Genomic DNA, 26,596 nt, shown 5'->3' with positions numbered 1-26,596 from the left:
AAATCCAAGGTGGCGGCCAAGAAATGGCTGTGATGGTAGGTTAATGGTAAAAATTTTAATAATGACAATTCAGGTGAATTTTGTGCCAAGACCAAGCGGCACAAAAATTCACCTGAATTGTCGCTATTAAACTTTTTACCATTAACCTACCATCACAGCCATTTCTTGGCCAAATATTCTCCCTTTGAAACATTTAGTGGCTTGCTATGCATACATTTTATTCACAATTTAATGCTCTTTAGAGCTAAAAACTAGACCTTCCTGTAACTACGTAAGTTGCCATTGCACGCCTATAACATAAATTTAAATACAGGGCTGTTGTGTTGAAATCTTCCTCTAAGGAAAGCAGTACTCTACTGTACAGTACAGTTATTTTTAAGGTACCATCCCCTGTACAACTGTGTGGTCAGTTACCGTATACATACAAATTTTCGAGAGACATATAATTATTGTGGATTTCACCCTGTATTGGTAAGGTGTGTGAAGCCGACTGTAAATGAGTGAACCTCAAAACTAACACTGCTGAAATGCATTAATCCACTAAAAGTACAAACCTAAAAAAAGTACATACACAGAATGTATGTGGGAAGAGCTGTGGCCTAAAATATATATGTATTATATTGACCTATACCTTGATGATGAAAGTGACGTAGAATCGGAATGCGGTAAGGAATCCATTAAAATATTTCTGCCATGTCGAGGTGAAAATTCCACCTAGGTTACGATGTAAACACTACTGAATGTGATGAAGACACTTATGAAGAATTTGACAACAATGCAGGTATATTTACAACATACACAAAAAACATTAAAATTAGTTGAACAGTAGGTCTTTTCGAAGAAGAGATTTCCCTAAACTTTACTTCAGCAGTTGATACTACTATGTCTCCAGGCAGTGGCATGCTTCAGTCTCCGCTAGCAAATAACCACCAGGAAACGATGACTCCAGAATCTTCTTGTGTTCCAGAAGTGTATTGCCCAGCCAGTGTAGTGTCTACTGATAGTCGACAGATCACCAGTACGCCTGATACATCACTGAATGATAGTCAGCCGATCACCAGTACGCCTGATACATCACTGCCTGATACATCACTGCCTGATACATCACTGCCTGATACATCACTGAATGATAATCAGCCATTCACTAGCACACCACTTACCAACAGAAGCAGTAGTACTCCTGGTTCAACATCTGCAAGGAAAAGAAGGAGAATGGATTCAAACAGTGACAGTAGCAGTTCATCATTACCACCTCCAGCCACAGGTAGTAGTACACTGGTAGATGAAAGGGAAGGTCTACTTTGTGAAGAGTTCGTAGTAAACACATGTGGTTGCAAGAAGACTGATGGTAGACCATGTAGCTCTCAGTTCACAACAGAGCACTTCATTGAAATGAGGGCTCAAGCCTCTCTTATGACACACGATGAACTTGACATGGTCATCTTAGGGTCATTGATGACAACATTGAACAGGAGTGAGAACATCATAGATGGTAGACACAAGGCTAAAAGGAGACAAAGGAACTATTCTGACTACATGCACAACAGGGTTCCGGTTTGTTCAGTTACCTTTGGGTTTCTTTATGGAATTGGACCAAAGAAGAGACTTCAGTCCATTAGGTCACATTACTTGGAATGTGGAATGACACCACGAGTCCATGGAAACACTAAGTGTCTTCCTCACAACGCCATGCCATTTGATGTCATCAATGCTGCTGTCAAGTTTCTGCAGAACTGTGCTGAACAACATGCCATCCTCTTGCCTGGACGCATACCTGGATATAAAAGAGACGATATGAAATTGTTACCATCGAGCAGCAGTAAAAAGGTTAGTTTTCTTGTATGAAAGGACTTATAGAATTAGAAGCTTTCAAACATAGAAACAACATACTCTATACATGACCGTCTCAGCAAAAAACCGCTTTTTCGCACACTTGCCGAATTTCTTTTTATTGTCTCAGCGTTATCTCTAGTGCCTAAGGAGTGGATAATCCAAATTTCAGCTAATTCCGGTGAGCAGTTTTGGAATTATAGTGCTAGACAGTAGGTAGAGTAAGAAAATCGATTTGTACAACAACTATACTAAACATAAATTACATGCGCTTACATTCGAGGCTGTAACTCTTGTTTGCTTTACCCTACACTGTTGAAATTTGGCTTAAAAGATTCAGCAGTCATTGGCCAATCAACTGAGGCATAGGTTTAGACTGGTATTTGATTGCGTGGTTACTCACAAAGCCAGTTTTACAAAAGAAATGGCAAAGATTCTTCACGTCTACTGCACTGTTAACAAATGCACGTATCAACCATATACCATTAGCGCTACAGAAACAAAACAATGATTTTCGAACTCTCCATGAGCAGGCGAGTAAGATGGTATATAGTTGTCATTGTTTTGAGACTTCCTTCCCAGAGAACCGGCCCCATTTAAACTTGCAAACTTTTTCCTTTAGAATGCATAATTTTACAAATAATTTTCATTTTTCTAAATATGCATGCTTGTGCAAACAATGTGAGTTTTCGCTGAGACGGTCACATATGTCAGGCGCAACAAAATCGCACTACAAGTTGTATTGTAAATGCAAACATTTGAGAGATGTAAACAGATGACTCTCCCCCACCCAAACAAAAAGAAAGAGAAAACAATTATTTTACATTTCAAACAGTGACACCACTCAGAACCATCTAGTGCTGAACCATTATTGTATTTACTCACATTTAGGATGTGTGGAGACGTTACAAAGACTCTTGCATTCAGGCTGGCATCAGATACGTAGCAAACACCATTTTTCTCGCATACTGGAGAAAGCTGCTCCCACACATTCTCATTGCCAAGCCACGCACAGATTTGTGTTGGGTCTGTCAACAAAATAGCACAGCTATTATGAGATCATTAATAAACCAGAAGAAGAAAAGTCACAGGTAAATTTAGAGACATAATCATGACATTATAGAAAACAATACATGAAAATATTAGAATATCCCAATTAGAGATAACCATTTTGGTGATGAATATCACTTTAGTAACCTACTGTAAATTACAACAAAGCCATGTCTATAATGTGCAGATTGTCATTACAAAGCTTCACATGCTAAACACTTAACAAATCAAGGTTTGTCAGTATTCTATTCTGAAAAGTATCAAAGTTCTATTGTTTTTCCTACTGTAGACCATCAAGGAAGCTGAAACACACATCAAACATGTTAAGGAGGAGAGGGACTATTACAGAAAGGCATGCAAGGACAGTGTGAAAGCATTGGAAGAGCTGTACACACATGGTGAAACGATGGAAGTTCCTCTTCCTGGACCAGAAATACCTTGCAACTCCAACAACAAAACCATACATTACAGCTTTGACATGGCACTACAGGTATTTGCATAAAATCATAGCTAACTGACTATAATGACTTACTTATTGTAGGTCCATTACCCAAGCAACCCTTTCCAGCCTGGTCCTATTTATTTTCTGACACCTCGTAAATGTGCCATATTTGGTGTCTGTTGTGAAGCTGTTCCTCGGCAAGTAAGTTGATACTGTGATGTTTATGAGTTGCATCTCCAATGTGCTATAATTTCAGATAAACTACTTGATCGACGAGGCATCCAATGTTGGCAAAGGTGGAAATACTATAATTTCAATGCTACATCATTTCCTTTATCATCATGGATTTGGAGAAAAATCAGTCCATTTCCATGCAGATTAGTCCTGATTGGTGTTTTGGACTGCTGAAGCAAAACTATAAGAAGACTTCTATTGGATGTCTTGATGATATTGTGAGAGTAGTAAACCAGTCAGCAAAACCAAACTACGCTCAACTAGTTGGAGCACAGGACGGAAGCAACATAGTGCCAATGTACAACTGGGCAGAGTATTTCGAGCAACACACCATCAAAACTGCGTTGAAGGGGATAACGCAGTTGCACCACTTTAGGTTTAGCTCATCACGCCCTGGAAAGGTATTTGTGAAAAACCGTATTTCTGACACCGAGCGGTGTATTAACTTATGGAAAAATTCTTCATGGCATCCACATCACACAGATCTTCCACAAGTTATCATCCCTGATGGACTATCTATAGAAAGGAAATGGTATTTATTTGATAAAATTAAAGAATTTTGTCCAACATAAGTACAAGACATCGTATGTCCTGAACCAACAGAACCTCGGCCATGACCTCCACTTCAGAATACTTCTGTGTTGTATGTATTTAATCTCTTTGAATTGTATCTGTTAACTCATTTTTTAGTTACTAGTGCTGTTACAGTAGTGTTTCACTGTGTTTATATCATAGGCCAGGTTAATTACAATCACGCCGCCATTTTTAACCTGACAGAAGCTAACAACTAAAATTAATTATTGTATAATACTACGGTTCTCGCTATGGCTATTATCCAGTATAATAGTTTACTCTGCTTGCTTTAGTCGGCTTATTTTAAACAACTGAACAACAAAAGCATTGAAACAGTGCGCGCTAAAAGAAATCCTTCATTTGACATGTATATTACGTGTTTACAGTCAACAAAACTTTGTTACGTAAACAATAAACTCACCAAACAATCTGAATTACACAGAATATGGCAGTAGCACATCGTCACGAGGAAAAAGAAACAGCCATGCAATAATTAATCCGTTTTATTTTGTAATTTCACTCCGTTTCTGAACACAGCGATTTGTCACGATTAAGAAGAAGATTTGTCGTCTTGATTGGTTACGGAGAATATTCGGAATCTTATACTACAGGTTTGATAGATGTATTAAAGTTAATTTGTAATGTATTGAATCGAAAAACTCCTATATCTCAATAACGGTTGGGTGTATCGCGCTAAAATTTTAACAGCGAATAGTATGTGATTATACAAATGCTTTAATAACAAAAAACAGGTTTTGAAAAATGTGCAAAAAAGGTACCTTTTCGCAAATCCGGTCACATATTTTCTGCAACCTCCCAAATGATGCGCTTCTCTCTGAAACAGCGTTGGTGGCTGGCATCAAAGCAATCAGCTTTACAAGCAAAGACACTTGTGATAACAGAGATGGCTGTGCTGGAGGCAAAGATTGAAAACATTTATGAATGTCACAGAATTGTAGGTGACAGCCACTAACTGCAATTTTCATTTGTCCAAGTAGCTCAAGTTGAGTTTCAAGTTCAGATTTACTAAAATCTGATGCGTAAAAAGACACCACTTCATTGAGCTCCTGCAAATGGTCTTTCTTAGTTGCAGCCTTAATAATAAGCTGCTCTAATGTTGAGTATGTTTTATAATCCTTTTGCTGAAAACGATTTTCAATTGTAGTAATGATTGAATCAACACTTCGAAAGTATATTTGCTTATAATGCTGTTTAACATCAGGAGGGTGATAAGGTTCAGCAGTGCCATCTTCATAACGTCTAGGACATTTGCGAGCACGAGGTAAGGTTGGATCTTGACTTCCAATGAGTTTTGGGTAGTTTTAGCAAGTTCCCAAAACAAATCAAAATCGTCATCTGTTCGAATTTTCTTGAAAACTTCTATGCATAGTTTGGCCACACTATAAGCCTCTACTGCTGACATGGCTGTAGCTTGCAAAGTTTTGCTTAAATTGTCGGTGTGCTTTAGAATCCGCTCACCTAACAAAAGACCAAACAAAAAATCAAAACCTTTCATTTTTGATCGAACTCCATTTATTCTAGCCTTTATTTCTGATTGTGAGCAAACTTCTAATGCTTCATCCCACGTTGCTTCTAAAGCAGAATAGTTGATGCGTATGCTCTCAAGGGATAAAGCACGCACAGTCCAACGGGTTGGACAAAGGTTTCGTATGCCCGGGGCTTGTGGTGTGAGTTCTTGATTAAACTTGTGAAAAATGGCATCTCTCCTAGGTGAATATTTGAAAAGCTTGCATATTTCAAGCGCTACATCGAGAGCATCACACATGCATTTAATACTTTTCAAAGTGTCGGATACAGCAAGATTTAAACTATGGCCATAGCAATGCAAATAAAGTGCTCGTGGCTCAAGTTTTTGAATGTCAGATGCCACTCGCTTCATGTTGGAAGCCCCATCATAACACTGGGCTCTACACATTGACATTGAAAGAGTCATGCGGCGCACAGTATCAGTGACAAAATGAACAATGGTAGCAGTAGTTATGTCATCAACATGATGGAGGCCTACAAAATCCTCATGTGCTTCGAACTTGTCATCGACCCATCTTATACACACAACAACCTGCTCTTTATTTGAAGAATCCGTGACTTCATCTGCCTCCACTGCAAAATAACCTGCTGCCTTTATGTCTGCAGCAATTCTACGCAAGTGACTGTGAGCCAAAAGCTTAATCACCTCATCCTGTATGTGGTGATCTGTGTACTTGTTTGTTTTACGTTTCATTATTTCTAACATCCCTGGATCGTCATTTGCACGTAGCAGCATTAATTGGTAAAAGTTGGATTCCTTCTCACAGCCACCACCGCCATCTTCTGATGGAATCCAATTGCCTCTGAATGGTAGGCCTTGTCTGGCAAGAAAGATGACATTTTGAAGAACTTTTTGCAAGTAAGCTCTGTTGATTGCCCTTTGGTTGGTACCAGCAGCAGCATAATGCTCACCAATATCTTTGTATTTGTTCATGACTAAATCAGCTGCCCACTTGTGCATCTAAATTAAAAAATAGAGAAACGAATGTAGTGATGCTCAAACTAGTGCGGTATTAAACAAAGCAGTTTGTTACAATATAGCTATGAATAATAATAAAAACTTACATGGGAGCGTTCATGAAGAGGAAATCCTCCATGTTTCTCTCCAGTGGCATCCTTCCAATACGTATAGCCGCGGGTGAGAAACGCATCCGATGTTTTGCTGGTCAGTGAGCAATTCCTGACTCTTTCTTGTTGCACTGCCTTGATACAAACAAAGCAAAACGCTTTATCTTCTGTCTCGTTGTACGTGATCCATGGCCACTTATCGAACCACGAAGATTGTAAGGAACGATAGATCGGCTTTTTGTCCCCAAACTTCCTCTTCGGAAAAGCAAAAGTCTTCGGGTGATTGGGTTTATCACCCAACACTGGAAGAAACAAGTCTTCATTATAATCAACTTCCACGGGCACCTGTTCAGAGCTGCCGCAGCCTTCGCGTGCATGCCAAAAACGTAATTCGATTCGATTGTAGGTTTGCTCTTTCAAATAAAGTAATAATTACCACAAATTAAAAATACTAATTAAAAATATTGCCCGGCTCTTGCCGGGGCAGTTCCCCCGGCCCTGTGTGAGGTCTACATTCATGCTTCTGTGACCCCGAAACTCGATTATCTTGTTCATCTCTCACAGCAGATTTTAATGTACATTACAAGATCAAGTGGCTTGTATGTACTGTCAGTTCAACAGTTATATTATCTATTTATTCATTTTTGTAGGTTTGGTGAGTCTGAAAATGCACAAATAAAAAGATTTGTGTCACGAAGTTTTAGAAATATTCCCCTTACTGTATCCATTCATCACCAGCAGTGGATGTGTCATCAAATGATTACTCGTCCAGAGCAAACTTATTGAAATGTCTTTTATTGTGGTGATGAAGTTATGTCAGGTATACATTGAGGCTTTGTCTTTTCATGTTATCAAGTGAGTATGAGTACTGCAATTGCAGAAAATATAATACTTTACTGGTTAATAGTCACTGCTCATAAAGTAGCCACAATTTGTATAGCCGCCCTTGAATAGTATAGCCATAATACAGCCCTGGAATTATTGTCATCAGAGCTGTTCTCAAATTAGAGGCACAGTAATATTTTATGGTACTAGATAATGACTTTTACAGCAAAAAACAGGCTATCTCAAGTAATTAATATTTTGGTATTTCTAGGTCACTTTTTTGTTTGGGAATGGAAGTGTTCACGTGTTGGTTCCAAGTTGATGAATATCTGAATGTGAAAAAGGAGGTAATAGCGTCATGGTTTCAGGTACGTACGTATGTTCTCAGACAGATACTGATAAAATTTATGGAGTTCAGATTTCTTCACTAATTCACAAGTCTCGTAAATAATGCTTTTATTACACTTCAGTAAGATTCAATGCATTCTTTATACACACAGCAAATGGTTAATAAGACAGATAAATGATACAAGGCTGCTGATGTACTTCAAGCTGGAGCATATTTTTTACAAAAATTCATTGATAGAGCGGTGTAAATGTAGTATTTTATACTATGTATATATGCTGTAGGATAACCGGGAACCCTTGGATATTGCCTCTGTGTTAATTGCAATGGTTTTGCATGACTTGGAACATACTCCTCATTCATACCATATCCAAACACTGACTGGTCAGATTCACAGAAACAGGAGTGACATAAGCCTATGCCAGATTCCATTGCTCCTGCAGATGAGCCAGCCATTCCACCTGCTCGTATGGCCACCAGGATACAGACAGGAACAACAATCAGACCCCAAAGCAGATACTTTGAAGAGGGGGAGATGTAGTGAACCAAAACTATAACAATACACTGCATACAGACGCACACAGGTTATCCTTTTCATGCAACAATGTAATAGGCACACGTGAGATCTTTTCTATGATTAATTAATTAGGCTCAGTTTGTAAATTGGAGGTTCTGTTGTACTCGTGATATTGTCAATTATTGTTGAATTACATAATAGCACTACAAAGCTGAAAATCGGTGCATGGATAGGTTAACTAATTGTCCTCCACCTTGTGCTGAGCTGTTGAGTGCTGCATGGAGAGAGGGGCCTCTTCCTGGCTGTCTGCACTTCTGTTGGAGCAGTATGGTTTTGCCCTTCATAAAGGTGAATTCATTGATGCCATCTGTTTACGCTATGCCTTTACACCATCACTGTTACCATCGCACTGCATGTGTGGTAAGGATTTTATCTTGTCTCAGCCCTTAGCTACCCACATGGTGCTTTTCCAATTATCTGGCATAATGAAGTACGAGATTTGACTGCTAGTTTGATGACGGAAGTGTGCCATGATGTCCAGGTGGAGCCTCACTTACGTTCCTGTCTTGTGAGGTTATGCATCACCTTTCAGCTGTGCTTGATGATAATGCCAGAGTGGATATCAGAGCATCTATTTTCTTCTAGCTTGCTCTCCATAGAGACATGTGGGTGGAAGGGAGTGCCATTAGGGCCGGAGGAAAAAAATTAACTATTGAACCTCAAACCTTTTGTAGTTTGAAAGAAATCAAGCTATAGACCACGAAGATACAACAAAAAGACCAACGTGTGTAACAATTATGCAATTGAGGTTAGCTAATAAACAACTATTACTTGCCACACCTACCAGAAAAACCGCTTGGAGTAATGCTCTGAAAATTGCTGTACAGATGGAGTAATCATCTTAGAAAGGCTCTTCAATGGTGTAGGAAAATCAGACTTAAAACCACAGAATTATAAACACAGAATCCAACTCGGTATGATCGAGATACTCTAATAGAGCAGTCACCCTGATGAAGCAGTCAACTATAAGAAGTAAATTACTCTATTAAACTATTCATCTATATATTGTAGAGAATTTAACACTGTTATAAGCCACTCAATATGAAGCTTAACTACAGAAAGGTCACCCTGTAGAGATATCAGCTAGAAACAAGTCAGTGGTCACCCTGCAAAGTGTGAATCACATTTCAAATCATCCTGTAGAGTATTCAGCTAGAAACAAGTCACCCGTAGAGAAATCAACTTGAAGCAAGTCATCCTGTAGAAGGATCAGCTATAAACCAGTCACTTCAACTATAATTATTTCAAGTCACCCTGTTGAAATTTCAGTTGGAAACAAATTACCTTGTAGAGAGATCAGTTAGAAACGAGTCACTCTGGCCTGTAGAGAGATCAGCTACATAATATAATCATCCTGTAGAGAAATCAACTGAAAGCAATTCACCTTGTAGAGCTAGAAACAAGTCACCCTGTGGAAAGATCATCTAGAACAAATCACCTTTTAGAAAGATAAGCTAGAAACAAGTCACCCTGCAGAGAGTTCAGCTACTCAAGTCAGCCTGTAGAGAGTTCAGTAGAAACAAATCACACAGACTGTCAGTAGAGAAATCAGCTATAAACAAATCTTTCAGTAGAGAGATCAGCTGGAAATCGTCAGATTTTCACACCACCATATGCACTGTCCTATTGACTTTGTATGGCTGCCCTTAATCAGTTCAGTGCCACAGAAATAGGTACCACCAAAGGTAACTAGTAGGATGGTTTCTCCTGGATCTCAGGCAAGGTTGGTGAAGCAGACTTGCTGACAATGGAAAGGTTAGTAGAGCGATCATGCTGGAAATAAGGAGCTTTAGCTTTCGTGCTAAAGATACTGCTCATTGGTGGCATAAGACCAGATGATCCTTTCATAGCATTGGTGTAGGATCCCTGCGTGTCTCCATAGCAGCAATGTGAATGTTTTACCATCTCTTCAGAAATACCTTTTATTAAGTTGAATCCCACTGGACTTAGCCCTATTTAAGTCTGTGTGTGTGGTTGCATAGGTACGCACAACAAAATTCCTCAGAAAGGATACCTGGATACTTTGATATCCAGGATTCCCCACTCTAGTCAGTGGCAGATCCAGAAGGGGGCATGTGCTTCCCCCCTCCTCTCCAAAAAATCATAAAAAAGATCAAGATACCCTAGTCAGTCAATTACTCTAACCTCCACATTAATCGCAACTTGCATTTAACCCATGGACATATGTACACTTAGCTATATAGCCTGCTAGGAATTTTTATGCATTTGGTCCTTTACATGTCATTCTATACGACAACTTACATTGGGTTTGTAACTGGACTCATGACTGCATGTCATTGCATGATCCCTACAACTCTTGATCAATGCAGATTACTTAGAAAGCATGATTTATTAGATATTTGTCTTAAGGTTACGGGATACCCATCGCTACCGGATGTAATTAATAACCTGACTGAAAAAATTTCTTACGTAATTTTGCGCGTGTAGTGAGTAATATGCTACCTCGCGGTTATTGTTATCTCGATTGTTATTGAGGAAGACAGAGCTAGAAAGAAGGATATAATAGTAGTTACAACAGTGATATTATTAGTGTACAAGTAATAACGGTATTTAGTCTATCTTCAAGGAACAAAAGTGTGAAAAACGATCGCTACACTTTCTTTTCAAGATTTACAGTACATCATAGAGAAGTTCAAGGGGAAGACGAGGATTCCACTTGCTGCATCCACAATGTTTCGTCAGTTATACACTCCTTGGGTTCGCGTATTGGCTGACGAGGAACGGTCAGCTCTGGCAGAATGGCACAAAAGTAGAAGCGTTTCAATTTGGGGAGTAGTGACAAGCAAAACTCTTCATCGTACCTGATTCTCTCCCCGAAACTGTCCTTGGCAGAGATAAAGAAATCACACCAGGTTCGAGCAGTACAAAGCATTGCAAACTGTACTTGATGGTAGTACTCGTGGTTGTGTTTCAACGAAAACGCCCTTCAACATCGGTCAAACAACAGCATTTCTTGTTGTCAATCGCATCTTGTAACAGGCTATCCCTGTAGCTGTATGGATTTTTAAATTCTACTAGGCCTTCTGGTGGTAGAGGTGAAGCTGATGGATCAATCACTAGTCCATCAGGTGTGGCAGCTAACCAGGAATAAGTGGATGAAACAACGAGCCCACAGTTCTGGTTTACTGAGGCTCCTACTGGTCCACAGTGAGTCCGTAGCCATTCAAGGTACTTAATTGAGCTAGCCTTTTCTTGTGTCAATCCATATCTAGTTGCTGCGTTACCTTTAAAACTGTTGTACAACATCTGCTTTACTAGAGGTGCAGCTGGTGTGGTTGCACGTCGCTGAAAAATGGCCTTCACATTGGTTGAGGTGATTCTTAGTCTCCTTTCAGACTTCCAGATCACTGAAGCATGGTCATCATCACTGTGCTTGGAAGTAAGCAGCTCAATCTCCTTCATTTTGGTGCTACTGATAACAACGGTGGTTCTATAAAACCTTAGCACAAGGTCCTGAAGATGAGAAGAAGGAAGGTTGTTTGGAACATCATCTACATCAACTCCACCATCATGCCTAAAAAGAACATTTTAGTAAGTTGTAATTAGTGTGTGCTTGTATGTAGAATGTGTTTATATGGTACGGTGTGCATGTGTAGTTTGTATGTATGTGGTGTGTGTATTACCTGGCATACGCTCTTCTTGAACTTAGACTGTTGTCAACAGCACTGTATTTAGCTTTCTTCCTCTGCTGTTTAGATTTATCGGTTGCCTTCCGTTTTCGATCCTGCTCCACTTGTTGTTTCGTCTTCGACGCAGCAGTTTGGAACACCTTGGATGGTGGAACTCCTACAGCCTCCTGCCATGCCTCTGGTCCCCAAGATGGTCCCATGTTACATCGGAGACCGGCACCAGCACAACGACCCTGCCATGAACCACTTTGGATCCGGTTAATCTGTTTTCCACCGTCAAACTTGGAACGGATGTGCATCCAACTCTCTGCAAGGTTAGTTGTGAAATTACCTATAATATACGTAGCTGTTGTAAAATAATGGTTTGTATTCTATTTACCTTACCGATTAGTTCTGGAGCTTTTCCTACCAACCTACTGAGGGCTCGTTGGATATCACAGATCATTGCTGGATCAATAACACTCTCCTTGGCTGCTGGAATATCGCGTACTTCTTCAAGGCATTCATCATTTGTGGCATCTACCCAGTGCTCTTCATGCTCTATAGTCAGCTCACAGAGATCTTGTGGACTTATATCACGGACGGAGTTTGATGGAGGAGGAACAGAACAGGTACTAGATGTGGTGGGGTTATTGATGGGTGTTCTATCACTGTATGCTGTTGGCCTAGGAACACTTGGTGTTTGGGGTGAATTGGTGCCACTTGATGGACTGGAGCAACCTGAGAAACTTGATAGGCTGGAGACACTCAAAAGGCTTGATGGAGTGGAGACACTGGATGGACTGGAGACAAGACTCAATGGGCTGGAGATACTGGATGGACTGGAGACAAAACTCAATGGGCTGGAGACACTCGACAGGCTGGAAACAACTGACACGCTGGAGACACTCGACAGGCTGGAAACAACTGACACGCTGGAGACACACGACAGGCTGGAAACAACTGACACGCTGGAGACACTCGACAGGCTGGAAACAACTGATACACTGGAGACAATTGACTTGCTGAAGCTACTTGATGTTGACTTACTCTTTTGAGCTGTTTTGCAAAAGTCTGTGCTACATTTAGAATGGCCACCAAAACAGTGATATGGGGCATTCATCAAATCCTTTTGCAACTTGGCAATAGCTGACGATCTATCTGATTCCTTGCTTCTCATCGCTATAGCACAGCGAGCTGCCTTGGTAAGTCGTTTACGCATAGCTTCTGTTAACTTTCCCCTTCCTTTGTAGCGTGGATTGTCAACTACTACTGTCTCAAGATGTGTACGAAAGCACTTGACAGCATGATTGGCACACTCAATCTTCTCAATGGCAAAGCCCCAAGGAATACTGCTGACTAGAGCATGCCGAACGGAGCTATCACCGTCTCCAATAAATTTACTGTACTTCACACCATGTTGTTGAACACACATTTTGAAGCCCTCTACAATGATATCTGTCTCCATTGCTGATGAGGAGCCGTCCCAGTTTTTGAAACAGGTATGTTCAGGTGGTTTACCATTGGTGGCTAGGGCACATACACTGCAATACTTATTTCGGATTCCCATAAACAAAATTTTCCCAGTTTCATACCCAATAATGATGGCCACACCAGACTTGGCATTGTAAGAGTGCTTATGGGTGCGTTTGCTCCAACCTCCATCCAGTATGACAGTGATGGCTGGATCCCCCAGACATGTAGTGCCCCTAGCTATAGCAAGCTCCCGCTCCTCTTGACCAGCTAATTTCATTGATTCCTCCAGAAGTGCACACCACCATTCCCCAATTCTTCTTTCTGTAGATATGAAACAACGCTTGTTCATAACAGGTACACCAAGCACCGCCATAGTTTCCACAAGTGTTGAATGACCACCACCAGTAGACATCTGACCCCACACAGCTGCTACGTTGGCTTCCCAGTGAGGTTTGTCAGTTAGACCCTTCACTTTGGATGACGTCTGGAGGGTAAAGTCTTCACTACAGTTATGACAGTGAGTAATAAGTGTCGATGACAAACCATCACGACGTTCTTCTCTAACTGTGACAGGTTCACTGGAAAAACTGCAGCTGGAGGATGAATGGCAAGAAGCAACATGGCTAGTGATGACTTGTAGGTGGTCCTGAAGGTGTTCCAGTTTGATTATTCTGCTACCATTTAATGGTGGCATTGGATTGATAGGGACCACTTGTGATGGCTTTTCTGGAGGCCTTCTCTTCTTAAATTTCCCTCTGGATACATGAGTACTGGCATTCTTTTTGCAGCCCATGTAGCTAGCATCATTTATTATTGCATCATATAAATTGTGTATGGATTGTAATATTACATAGCTGCATGCAATACTGTGTCTTACCTGTAAAAGCACTAGTAATCTACAGCTGAAAATCGTTCACGTACAAGAAGAGCTCACAATGATAGCTAATGAATAATATTAACATCTGATGCGGTTACTTGTCGCGCCAGATTAGTGGAACGCATGCGTTAAAATGGTTGGGCTTGCACAGTGAGTTTTCTAGCCAAAAATTTCGATTGTCGATGTAGCTATTCTTATTTTAGAAGTTGAGACCACTAAAATAAGTTCACGGCTAGGGACAGACGAGCCGATTTTTGAATGTCACCTTCGAGTGGTCGAGTGTAAATTTTATAAAGAATAGATTGGCTTCGGCAGCTGCCGTTATAGCTTGGGTGGGAGCGATAGTGTAGATGATTTGAAAAAGCTCTCGTCAGTCCCTCACAGTTATTATCATGAATTAGCAAAGCTCTTTAAATAATTGAAATGGGATTCGAGTACGCCGTTTCTGGGCTAGAAGATTTTCATTATTTGTGACACGCCCTACTGGATTCTCTACGGCGAATGCTTTGGGTTAACGGCTTCTCACAAAGGTGAATACAGTATAAAACTATAATTGAAGCGATAAGGTGATACATTGCTGTACAGTAGAAAAATACCTGTAAATGCTCACACGTGTGTGCAGATGTTATATGGTATCCCGTAACCTTAAAACTACACAATTTTTAGTCATGATACATAAAAGATACCTTTAGCTTCCAGGGTTCTGTGCTTCTGCTTTATGTAGCTACCTACTACACTGGTTATGGTACACGCCTCCCTACCAAACTCTGGATCCGCCCCTGCTAGTGGTGCACGTACATTTGGACCAAGATGCTTCTGTGGTTTCTGTAATATGAGCATTTTATTATGGTGCTAGGAATGGAGGGATTTTACCGTATACTTGCATTTGTACCAATTCAGGTGCACCAGAAACAGTTCTACTCAAGCTAACCCCCTTTAGCAGGAACAAGTATCATCAGCTACCACTTTCATTGGCAAATTTAGGAGACTCACAATACATTACAATTCATGCCTTTTATAGTCTAATTGTCATGTGACCTAATGCACTAATTGTTTATTATTTAACACATAAGTCTCAGGATGATCATGCCTATATCACATCACTTCCTCCCTTGAATAAGCTCATCCCAAGCGTCTTCTTGTAAATGGTCAATGTGATTATTTCCCTGGTGATGACTTCTCAGAAAGTATGGACATTTTTGTCGTTGAGACTGTCTATCTTTCTGTTGAACCATTGTTGTCTTTGTATTTGATCTTGATCAGATATGGTGACATCACTTGACAGAGTAACATTGGGAGTGGGTGATGTAGAATCACTCGAGATATTAACTGTAGAATCACTAGTCTCAGATTCTTCTTGATGCTCAGATAATATTCTCGTAACATTTCCAGATTCTGTCTGGTATTCACAAGCATTTTCTTCTTCACTGTCAGTTTGAACATCTCATTACAGCATCCACTGCTTCTAATTGTTTTGCAATTCTCTTACTTGGCCACCCAGGCTTTGATCTCCCACCATATCAGTAAAAATCATTTGGGAAAGAAGGTGGACACTTGTTGACTCTACACTGGTGTACTTGTATTGGTGGGTCCATTGGAAAAAAGATCTTCACTGCTGTCACATCCAGGTCATTGCAGGAGGTTATATGATAGGGTCTATGCCATGGTCTGGATAGCTTCCGCTGCTTACCGGTCTCATCTTGAGGAAAGTGTATTAGTATCCAATGAGCTTGGTGGCACTAGTATGTCGATTGTACTGGTCTTTTTGAACTTGTGCTCTGGCAATGGACTTAGCTGCTAAGGCTCTAACCGAAGATAAATTAAGCACTAGTTCCTCACAGTAATCAGTCAATTCAGTGACATTAGGTGATCTTGCTGGCAATGTAGCTGCCTCGGTGGGGTGACGGCACTAATAAATCATTAATTGTAGGTAACAGAAACACATCTGGTTTAGTCACAGAGTTAAGGACTCTATAGTCAACACAAAAGCGGAGAGTTCCGTCCATTTTCCTGACAAGTACAATTGGACTTGACCATGGGCTACTGGATGGTCTAATGACACCAGTCTTCTGCATCTTCACTAGCTGTTCTGCAACTTCCTGACGAGCAGCATAATATTATGGTATTCTCTTTGCAGCTTGTTTCGTGGGTAGTTCATCTCCTGTATTTATCTCAAACTCAACCATATCAGTCTCTCCTCTCTCATCTTCTTCTAAACTAAAAACATCATGGTAATCTAATAAAAGCTCTTCCAAAGGTAAGTAGTGTTCCTCTGACAACTGTTCCTTTGTACTCCTCAACAGGTTGCCTAGCTGCTGCTGTCTACACTCCATCCATTCACTACTCACTGGTGCTGAGACGCTAAGCACATTTAGTTCATCTGACAGCCGTTGGCTTTCTTCACCATCTGCTGATAATCCATTAGCTGTGGGTAGCAACTGTTGAGTTAGCACAGGCTTTTGTTGTGCACAGTGAACTACTTCTGCTTCACTAACATTACCCAACTCCATACCTTTATTAAGTTGACAACTTGAACTGATCATCATGTTTCCTAGGTGTTTCCATACCCAAAACATCATTGGAAATCTCAAGCCAAAATTCATTAATGTTTACTCACTTGGATATGTCATGTTTCATACCATGTATCATATACTTTATGAAATTTCATGTTTACATAAAATTTACATGACAATTCCTAAACACTAAAATTTTTAATGCAATCACATGCAGCTATCTAAGCAACACATACAACAATATTGTGTAATTTTGTTGGCACTTAAAATTAGTATAATTATGAGGTATACAAATGAGAACATTACATGATCAGTTAGTTATACATCAATAACTGGTACAGTGGCACAAACAGGTATGCCATGATCATCTTGTAAGGCAAATATGACTCTTGATGAAATGTTTGATGCTAATAAAAACTTGTTGATTTGCTGGTGCTCATATAGACTTCTATACCAGACTCTGACTGTATTTCCATATTTCTCATGTTGAGAATGCATCATAGGCCACTTTACACAAGCAAATAAATGAAGTAAGCGCTGTAAATTATTGGGTAAAATTAGTGAATGTGTGAGAAAATAATCTACTTCAGCCAGTCGTTCACCCGTTCGTTGTCCAGTATCAACACCTGAAGTGAAATTGAAATGTGGTAAAGCCATGATTAGGCAATTTTTTTGCATTTTTATTCAAGTTTGATGACAAGGTTTTTCCATGCCATTGAATTGTAGAATACTTTCTAAAGTTATATGAAATGTAAACTTGATTATCCAAAATTTGGCTTTCAAAATCTGGATACAGTTTTACATAAAGCCTCTTTACGATGGATATTGAATCTGTAGTAAATGATCCAAGTAATGATTTTGGTCCTGGTTTTATGTCATGTACAAATTCAGTACTGTCACCATCATCACGACCATCTGATAAGACCCCAACAAATTGTTCAGCTTCTGGCCAACTCTTGACTTCATGTCTTAAATTTAAGGATGCACTGTCTTTGAAAGGGCCGCATTAGTTGTAACTCAATGCTGCGGTTGTTCGTTGGTTGCTCTTCAAGAATTCCATTGTAACGTTCAAATGGGAACAACGAAAAAGTGTGCAATGGACCGAACTCTTTAATACAAGATGATAAGTGACAATTCATGTGCATGTTACGGGAAATCACTTCGTCACCATAGATTTCAACTGCTTGTTTGCAAAATCTAAGTAATAATTCATCAGCTATTTTGATGTCATCCAGTGTAACTGAAAATTTGTATATTTGTCTACAGGCTAAGATACTTTCTCCAACATTCAAGGTGAGGTGTAGGTAGTAAGCTACTTAAGCACATAATGGAGAAATACAGTGTCCAATTCTTCCACTGATCTGCAGTCAGAAAATGCCCAGAGTTAATTGAAGAAGGAAGTCTTCCAAGACCTTGTGGTGATGTAATACTCTTTAAATTGACCTCAATTTGTTCCAAGTCACTTGATGAAAGGATTTTTCTATCTATCCAAATATCCCTTGCAAAGTGTTTGGCTGTCCCCAAGTATAAGTTATGCATGGGGTCTATTAGTAGCATTTCGATAGGACGAAAGTATGTTAGATCAAGTAAAACCGAGTAACGACAACCTACTTGAGATGCTTTCTTACTCCTAGAAGTGATGGTTTTTTCAGCTAAGACTAATTTCACATCGTCACGGTGACTTTCATTTGTTCTCATTTTCCAGTTTTCTCGATTAAAATCAGAAAACAGTTTCTTATACCATAACCACGAGAAAATTGTTGTAAACACCTGGAGCATCCCAAATTTGCAGTATAGCTCAAAAATCCACAAACTTTTCGTACAGCTGGTAAGTCACATGCAACTAGAGGTGTACCGATATAGGTTTTTGGCATGTACAGATATTCGATATTGATGGCACCAAAAAAAGCCGATAACCGATAGTCGATCCGATATTTGCATTATAGTTAAAAGTGTACATTTACCTACCCTACAACAACATATGCATGTATTCATTGCTGTACTCTGCCTGTGGTGGTATACAGTTTCTATTGTGCAATTTAGACAATTAGGCACCCACAAACATTTTTATGTATACTCCCATGAAGACTTAAATGGATATTTCTGCATTACTCCGCATTCTAATGGCTTGTGAGAAAGCTGGTACAGCAAGTTTCCTTGGTTATCCTGTGACCCTTTTTATTTATTACAAGGTACTCTATAACTGCTTCATTTGTAAAGACTGTATTAAGCTTTCCAGCAACAAACACTATATAGAATCGCGTGTATTTATATGGCCTCTCATAACGTAGCGCTTGTTTCAGAGTGAATAATAAGCCACTGGAACTAAAGAGCCACATGAATAATATAGAAAACCAATGCACAATCCGTTTATGTACAAACTATTGTTACTGTATAAATATCAGTAGCGATATCGGTCCTCCTGCTGTTCTGCATCGATACCAATATTGGTAAAAATTACCATTTCGGTGGCCGATATTATAGCCGATCCGATTATCAGTACACCTCTACATGCAACACCAAGTAATACACATCCAATCATTGTCTTACTACTTTCTCCTGCTTTTTGAAGTTCAACTCCCTTCCATAATTTTTCTAGGTCTGAAACTATTGGTGACAAGTAGCTATTGATTGTAAGAGATGGCTCTATAGGTCCTGGAATTATGCCACACAGTATTACATTTTCTCTCTTAAAACGGATTGAACGGGGTAGATTTATAATCACTATATAAATCACTCCAAATACAGTGGTAAAGCGTACCAAACATACAAAGGAGAACAAAAAGACAAGAAAAGATTGGATTACCTTCTTCGCTGTCACTGCAATTTTTGCTGCCCTTCAAAATTGTGTAGAAGTGAAAGAGAACGTATCTTTCGTGACTTTTATCATCTTGGAAGCCATGACAGCCAAAACAAATACTTATATGGGCTAATCGAACGCACTGTGCCAAAGAGAAAGGATCGTTTTGCAATGCTACCAAAGGCCAACACGTTTGTGTATCGTGTACGTCTTAGCAATGGAAACTACATTCGTGTATGCAAGCAGACTTTCTGCCAAGTTCATGGGATAGGCACAAGAATAGGCCACATGCTATTCCTGAAGACTTGAAAGACAAAGTAAGGCAGCACATATCATCCTTTCCAAGTAGAGAAAGCCACTATTCCAGGCAATCCAACAAGAATCGTAAGTATTTGCCCGATGGGTTAAGTATTGCTCGTATGTATCAACTTTACCTTGAAAAGCATGAACCAGATATCCAAGATGGTGAAAAGCCAAAAGTTAAGGAATGGTTGTATCGAAAGATTTTCACAGAAGAGTTCAATATTGGATTTGGATATCCCAGGAGTGATACTTGTGAAACTTGTGACTTGCTCAAAGTAGCTATTGACAATGCAGATGAACAGGAGCGTGTCAAATTACAAACAGAACTTGCTACTCACCATGAAAATGCTGCTAAAGGGTATGAGTCTTTACGATCAGATTCCAAGAATACCACAAATTCTATAGGTCTATCCTTTGATCTCCAACAGAATTTACCAGTTCCCACCCTCACCCATGGGTCTATGTTTTACCTTAGACAGTTGTGGGTATATAACTTTGGAATCCATAACTGTGGTAATGGGTCAGCAACAATGTGTTTGTGGAATGAGTATATTGCTGGGAGAGGATCTGGTGAAATAGCATCGTGCGTTTTGCTCATATTATATGTTGCATTCTTTGACCAGACTAATAGTGACATTCTATAATTATAGTACAGAGTAACTTTGAATGGTTAGAATTTTTCCAACTGCACTGCCAATGTTGAAGTTAATGCTCATGCTGATGTCAAGGCAAGGGGTTTCTGGGTGGCTCAACAGGATGCATTTCTTGATATAATCCTAACACATCTTCTTAGCTTTCAGCTTCTTTTTCATTAAACTTTAGCATTCTAAGAAGGGGAAATACTGTGAATGCATACATGAGGTTGAACATGGAGTGTTTTACCCCTTTAGTATTCTCTTCCTCTGGTGGCATTGCCCATGAGGCTACAGTTTTTACAAGAGGTTAGCTGAGCTTTTATGTCATAAGTGGGAGGAAAACTATTAGGTAATTATGAGATGGCCAAGATGCCAGCTGTCCTTTACCTTAGTGAGATGTGTTATCCTATTTATCAGAGGCAACCATTTCCCTTTTGGAAGACCTGATGATGCTTCTCTTGAATGTGGCCAAAGGAAAGATGCAGCTGGACTGTACTTGTGCTAATTTTTTATGCAGTATGAGCAGGTTCGCCAGTCATAATAGCCAACAAGTACTAGGAAATTTTAAGTTTGATTAGGGATCATCCTACACTCAGCTTATTATGACTTAAATGCACTGTTCATGGCTCTTTATATCTTGTAGAACAGTCACTTAGTGGTAAAAAGTACGCTATTCTCTGATCAAAATGATCTAAGTGCAAGAAATATTAGGAGCACAATACAAGCATAATGGGAACACTGAAGAACATATTAGGCAAAGTTTTGGGAAATATAAATATATTTAACTCAGGCCTACCAATTGGAGTACTGGAGTGTGTGTTACCAATTGGAGTATATACTAGGGTAAATACATGTTACCAGTCAGGGTATGTGTTACCAGTCCGTCTGCTGGAGTATATGCCTTACCAATCCAAGTACTGAAGCATGTTTTTCAAGGCCAGGTATGTGTGATTAATCTGAGTACTAGAGTATAATTACAATTGGTTGTGAGCTAATTACATACATGTGGATGTGCTTGAGTACCATGTGGAGTATGTGGGATTACTTTGTGCGTATATTGCAGTCAACTGGTGTTTAAGTATTGTTGTATGCACAGGTGTAGGAGCTTTGTACTGACTGTGTGACATCTCCAATAGAGTATGCATATTGGTTGCACCAATCACAGTAATTTCCTTAACAACATTCTGTGGTGTTTACACGGCTATGAAACCATAGCTGCATTTTTTATATAGCAGTCATGTACTCCTAATGGGTAAAGGGTGGTTGTATGTTAGTATGGTATGGATGTGTATTTTATGTCAGTTGAACATAGTATAATAGCCTCTTTCTGGACTATGATGAGGTTCATGTGATCACTTTCTGAGCACATGAGCTAATGTCTGAACATGTGTTCAATTGTGTGTCACTTTTCACCAGTGTAGATAACTACCTCCCACCCATCCACAGAATAATCAGCTTCTTGGCTGTAAACCTTCAACTCCATTGTTTTGGTTTACAGATGTTTGCATGGAAAAATTCTCAGAGTTTTACAATTAGATTTCCAGATATGTACTGTAGGCAGAGGACTTACATATGCAGATAATTTTTCATGCAGTTTATTGCACAAGAAAAGGAGAAAGCATGTCATTTTTTCTTCAACCCACTTAAGTGCAGTGATCTCCAAAATTGCAAGTTGACATCCTCATACATTATACAAGTATACAAATTGTACTTGTTTATATCATGTATATACACATATATGCAATAGCATAATTACAGTGTAAGAAATTTATCTTTCTGATAAGTCAATTGAGTTGCTAATTGAACATAACATAGGCAGGTAAACTGTTCCAACTATAAATTGCAAAGAAATTTATCTTTTTGAGACATTTCGCATGTAGCTGCGCTTACACGTATGTATACTTTGAAATTGTGACCACTAGTAGTGGAGTGAAAAGTTGATGTTAAAATGATGGTGGGTTGATAAGTTGGTATGAAATATATTATGTCACCTGTCTAACATCTGTATGATAGTTATGACAAGATTAGCTTTGTAAGACAGTCTTGGCGAGTGTTGTATCTTACCCAGGGATTAATTTAATAGCTCTATGAATTTTTAAATTGTTTGTTTGTCCATTACACAAAGGGCCCTGGATTATATTCAATAACTGGACAAGAGTATTTCCATGATCTTGTCATGAACATGAGTGTGTTTGGTAATTAAATGGAGTGAATAGAAGGAAGTACTTATTTTAAATGTAGCTAAACAGTATCCATGAAATTGTTGCAGTTTTACATTAGTGGAGGGTTCAGTAAGTAATTGTCGAGTTATTGGGCTATAGCTGCACTGTACATGTGCAGCTACAGACCCAAAATGGGTTATAAGGGATCATAGGAAAAATTAAGAAGGTTGTGAATTTTCTGATGGTTGAGCAAAAACAATTAGACAGAGAATGACCTCCTTTCTGATTTGAAGGGTGTGTATAGGATTGTACAGACTTTAAAGGTTAACTGCAGTGGAAATTTTACCTACCCTTTTTAATGTCTGTGTATGTTTACTTACTCATACAGTGCACAGAACAACAATTTTTATAATGATGTGTTGTTGTGTTGACGAGATATAAACCCGCAAAGATGTTGAAACGTCACTTCCTAGAATTCAACCACAAGTCTTTGATGTCGATTGCAACGTCATGGTCAGATCCGGTGAACTGCTGACTACGCTAATTACCAATGGCGAGCGGGTAAATGATCTTGCTCTGGTCTTGTTTTGTAGTGAAATATTGCAGCTGGTGTGTTTTAACTTTGTGTCCAGAAGCATGAGAACCTGTAACATGTTTGTTCCGTTTCTGACGCATGTGGAAGAACGTGATTTGTCCTGTCAGTTCAGTGATATACTATAGTACGCTATGGTGCCTGAAAAATCATCACGAAGAATGCACAAGGACGTATGCCGGCGAAGCAACGAGTTTTGTCAAAAAGGAGGTGGCAGCAATGCTTAAGGTAACATATTGAATGTCTGTAATGGTGTAGCTACAACATTGTTCGCCACAACTGGGCCTGACCTAGCAGCGGCAACCTTAATTATTATAATGTCTAACAAAATCCTTTGTGTCAGTATACTTTGGTGTTGTAAATAAATGTTTGGCATTAATCTACAGCTGTACTGTCTAGCTCCTATTGTGAGAAAGTATCCCATAATTGCTATTTCACACCTCAGTGAATGACATATGCATGTTCCAGTACAAAAAAAGATATTAATGTGTATGCAGTATATTGATGATAAATTATTATCTTTTGTATCGAGAGAACGATGGAATAGTGTCCTTATCGGGATGCTCATATGCACTAGCCAATGGTGGGGGTGATTCAGAGTGCTCATGTTTTTCACCAGCAGTACAGTACTCCACTGCTTTGTGCATCAGCTTCTCTACATAGACTATATTGAAAGTTCACATGATGCATGAAACAAAATTATTCTTTTTTCTGTCACTTACTGTATGTCTTGGGAACTGGGATAGGTTTAGGAGTGCATTCACCGGCTTTAGCCTTTGTATATGCTATTGCTAAACGCTCCTTTCCTTCCCTTGTCCTTGCTTGTGGTCTTCCAAAGTTCTCATTAAAGTGTAATACAGCTAGTAACAACCTAATTACAATACTTATGTAATACTGATATCAGCTATGTAATACTAACAACCTAGAGTGCAATCCATGATAGGAGAAAGACAGCAACTTGGGAGCAAAATGGTTCACCACACTGTGATAAGCCTCCAAGCTGCTTGTTTGATGCTGTGATGATAGTTTCTTGATGTCTGGCAACAACGTCTTACTGCAGAGAATGTCATATAATTTTTCATGTGCTTTGCTGCCTATGTGTTGTATAATAAACTATAGAATTTCAAAACAGTATATAGGGTATTGATAATGTTACCTGGTGCAAACCACTTTTTCCGTCTATCTTCAGGTGACAGTGTTGTGTGGTAGCATTCATCATGTTCATCACAGATGTGATCCATCAATGACTTCCATCGCTTCAAGATGTCATCACCATCAATTCCATTCGCTGCACACCAATAAAGATGATTGGTAATGCTTTTTGTCCACTCCCTGACGAGGTCACAGTCTGCTTGTTTTGATAACTTGCCAAGCTTTTTTTTAATACCTACAAATCCAAGATATTTCAATGGTGGATTATTAAAAATAATGTATACATACCTTTGGAAACATGCCAAACATCATAGCGATGGTCAATATGTGGATGTTGCTGCCTAACAAACTTACTAACTTGCTTGTGCCTATCCGTTACCAGAGTCCGAAGTTCTAAAGACTTACTGGCTAGAAAATTGAGAGCCTTTAACAGTCCCTCCTTTTCCATGTTATTGCTTGACGTGACCTGATTACACTGTAAATTAGTCAGTCAGTATCAGCTTATCTTGTAGCAATGTGGTTACCTGAACAAGTTCAAGATGGATAATTTTTTTGGAGTCCATATCAACTATTCCATATGAACCAAACTTCGCACTGTGACCAGGACTATCACATCTTCCATCTCCACCTATGGAAAGAGGGCTACCTCGTGCTATACACTGCTGTAGCAGTACAGTCTGACTCTCCTTCCATGTTGCTTTTATTGAAGGCAGAAGGTAAAATTTTTGATGATCAAAAAAAGTTCTGTCTTTAATGCATGCCATTTTTAGATGATCAAGAAGATGAAGCACTTTGGCAGGAGTGGCACCACTAAATAAGATGGATGCTGACAACAACAAATTTCCAGCAGGTGTGTCACGGATAAATGGCTGGCTTCTCCAAGTCCACTGGTAGCAGACTTCATCTCGGAATGTGCTTGAACATGTGTTCCCCCGCCTGTAGTTAAGGGGACAGGTATATCCATTTCTTCAGGTAAAAGGAGTGATGGTTCTGATGAAAGAACTTCATCTGCGATGGCACTAGTGGAAAGGGAATCTTCATCCATGGCAGAAATTGTAGAGGGCACATCTTCATCCGTTGGAGCACTTGTAGAGAGGACATCTGCTATTATCTATTATTATAATAATTATATGTAAAATTAATGTTATTGAAATTTTATTACATCAAGTTGTTATAGCTAACAGACTTCTGTTGACGCTTTTCAAAAGCTGGTCTTGGTGCCTTGCTTGTACTTCCAGGTGACTCAAACCTATCAGTTGACCTTGGAAATATAGTCGGAATAGCATCTGGCTTCAGGCGCTTGGCTGCTGGCAATCCCATTTGATCTCTATAACGACTACCTTCAGTATCAAAGCAGCTGGCTTCGAAGTGCTTAGAGCATAACACTGAAGTCGAAGTTGGGCCTTCCCAGTCACTCCTTTGCTTCTTCACTGCACTGGTCCACTTTCTTCGTAATCCTTCATCTTTTGGAAACGCATGAAAACTGCAGCCTTTCCCACTCTCGAATCCGCTAGCAGCATTACAACCAGCTACTATACAACGGGTGGGCATACTTCTTCGTCGAAAAATTAATTAAACAGCTGCAAACCACTTCTACAAGCACAATACTGGCAGCTGTTAGCTGTAGTTGTGTACTTATACTTGTAGCAATGTAGCTACTCACGCACTCTCGTGTGTTTCAGCTTGTACGGGTGTACACCGGATCTGATGATGACGGTGTATGATGCGGTTTCCGAAATGAAACCACAAGTGTAGCCACAAGTGACTTAGCTAAACTAGGACTGTGATTATTAGTCAAACCATGTCAGAAACTTAAAAACTAATAGTACCACATGTTTTTAGCAACAATATACTACAATGTAATAGTAAGAAAAGTTTTCACTGCAGTTGACCTTTAATGCCTCTATTTCGATATGAATATTAATCGGTGTCCCATTTGATATTCAGCAATTGCTTTGATGCAA

The 26,596-nt window shown here is 39.4% G+C and overlaps 3 protein-coding genes and 1 long non-coding RNA gene across 6 annotated transcripts; 2 read left to right on the top strand and 2 right to left on the bottom strand.

The window, feature by feature from the left end:
- Positions 1 to 655: 655 nt before the first annotated feature.
- On the top strand, positions 656 to 3,299 carry LOC136244847 (uncharacterized). The gene is made up of 2 exons (XM_066036392.1): positions 656 to 1,827; positions 2,722 to 3,299. The coding sequence occupies exons 1-2, from the start codon at positions 883 to 885 to the stop codon at positions 2,923 to 2,925; spliced, it is 1,149 nt and encodes a 382-aa protein (XP_065892464.1). The 5' UTR covers positions 656 to 882; the 3' UTR covers positions 2,926 to 3,299.
- LOC136244848 (uncharacterized) lies at positions 738 to 3,689 on the bottom strand. 2 transcript variants are annotated; one of them, XR_010695585.1, is made up of 5 exons: positions 3,413 to 3,689; positions 2,716 to 2,858; positions 1,569 to 1,774; positions 1,161 to 1,504; positions 738 to 1,096 (listed from the first exon to the last, which is right to left on the bottom strand). It is a non-coding gene; the product is annotated as an uncharacterized lncRNA (long non-coding RNA). The 2 variants fall into 2 exon arrangements; XR_010695584.1 differs by having other exon boundaries at positions 738 to 1,081.
- A 7,761-nt stretch (positions 3,690 to 11,450) lies between these two features.
- On the top strand, positions 11,451 to 14,259 carry LOC136244584 (uncharacterized). Of its 2 annotated transcripts, XM_066036149.1 has the most exons (7): positions 11,451 to 11,661; positions 11,727 to 12,045; positions 12,211 to 12,457; positions 12,535 to 12,754; positions 12,813 to 13,327; positions 13,376 to 13,624; positions 13,953 to 14,253. In XM_066036149.1, the coding sequence occupies exons 3-5, from the start codon at positions 12,342 to 12,344 to the stop codon at positions 13,149 to 13,151; spliced, it is 675 nt and encodes a 224-aa protein (XP_065892221.1). In that variant the 5' UTR covers positions 11,451 to 11,661; positions 11,727 to 12,045; positions 12,211 to 12,341; the 3' UTR covers positions 13,152 to 13,327; positions 13,376 to 13,624; positions 13,953 to 14,253. The 2 variants fall into 2 exon arrangements, with proteins under 2 accessions (XP_065892221.1, XP_065892220.1); XM_066036148.1 differs by lacking the exons at positions 11,451 to 11,661; positions 11,727 to 12,045 and having other exon boundaries at positions 12,148 to 12,457; positions 13,953 to 14,115; positions 14,172 to 14,259.
- Positions 14,260 to 23,898: 9,639 nt separating this feature from the next.
- Positions 23,899 to 25,472, bottom strand: LOC136244599 (uncharacterized). Its single transcript, XM_066036159.1, has 6 exons — positions 25,157 to 25,472; positions 24,921 to 25,107; positions 24,637 to 24,867; positions 24,403 to 24,574; positions 24,203 to 24,351; positions 23,899 to 24,144 (listed from the first exon to the last, which is right to left on the bottom strand). The coding sequence occupies exons 1-6, from the start codon at positions 25,394 to 25,396 to the stop codon at positions 23,996 to 23,998; spliced, it is 1,128 nt and encodes a 375-aa protein (XP_065892231.1). The 5' UTR covers positions 25,397 to 25,472; the 3' UTR covers positions 23,899 to 23,995.
- Between the last annotated feature and the right edge of the window lie 1,124 nt (positions 25,473 to 26,596).

The sequence above is a fragment of the Dysidea avara genome, chromosome 14 (genome assembly GCF_963678975.1).
Source record: "Dysidea avara chromosome 14, odDysAvar1.4, whole genome shotgun sequence".
NCBI classification, from domain to species: Eukaryota; Metazoa; Porifera; class Demospongiae; order Dictyoceratida; family Dysideidae; genus Dysidea; species Dysidea avara.
This window is presented reverse-complemented; position numbering and strand designations above follow the sequence as displayed.

What these genes read in the sequence shown, in the direction of transcription:
- LOC136244584 (XM_066036148.1), top strand. Translation starts at nt 12,342, where the DNA reads ATGTTACATCGGAGACCGGCACCAGCACAACGACCCTGCCATGAACCA. An exon ending in TGCATCCAACTCTCTGCAAG is followed by an intron (nt 12,458 to 12,534) that starts GTTAGTTGTGAA and finishes CTTACCGATTAG; the next exon opens with TTCTGGAGCTTTTCCTACCA. An exon ending in ATGGAGGAGGAACAGAACAG is followed by an intron (nt 12,755 to 12,812) that starts GTACTAGATGTG and finishes CTGTTGGCCTAG; the next exon opens with GAACACTTGGTGTTTGGGGT.
- LOC136244847 (XM_066036392.1), top strand. Translation starts at nt 883, where the DNA reads ATGTCTCCAGGCAGTGGCATGCTTCAGTCTCCGCTAGCAAATAACCAC. An exon ending in CATCGAGCAGCAGTAAAAAG is followed by an intron (nt 1,828 to 2,721) that starts GTTAGTTTTCTT and finishes ACTCACATTTAG; the next exon opens with GATGTGTGGAGACGTTACAA.
- LOC136244599 (XM_066036159.1), bottom strand. Translation starts at nt 25,396, where the DNA reads ATGGCATGCATTAAAGACAGAACTTTTTTTGATCATCAAAAATTTTAC. An exon ending in GAAAAAGTGGTTTGCACCAG is followed by an intron (nt 24,575 to 24,636) that starts GTAACATTATCA and finishes TACAACACATAG; the next exon opens with GCAGCAAAGCACATGAAAAA. An exon ending in TATCATGGATTGCACTCTAG is followed by an intron (nt 24,352 to 24,402) that starts GTTGTTAGTATT and finishes TATTGTAATTAG; the next exon opens with GTTGTTACTAGCTGTATTAC.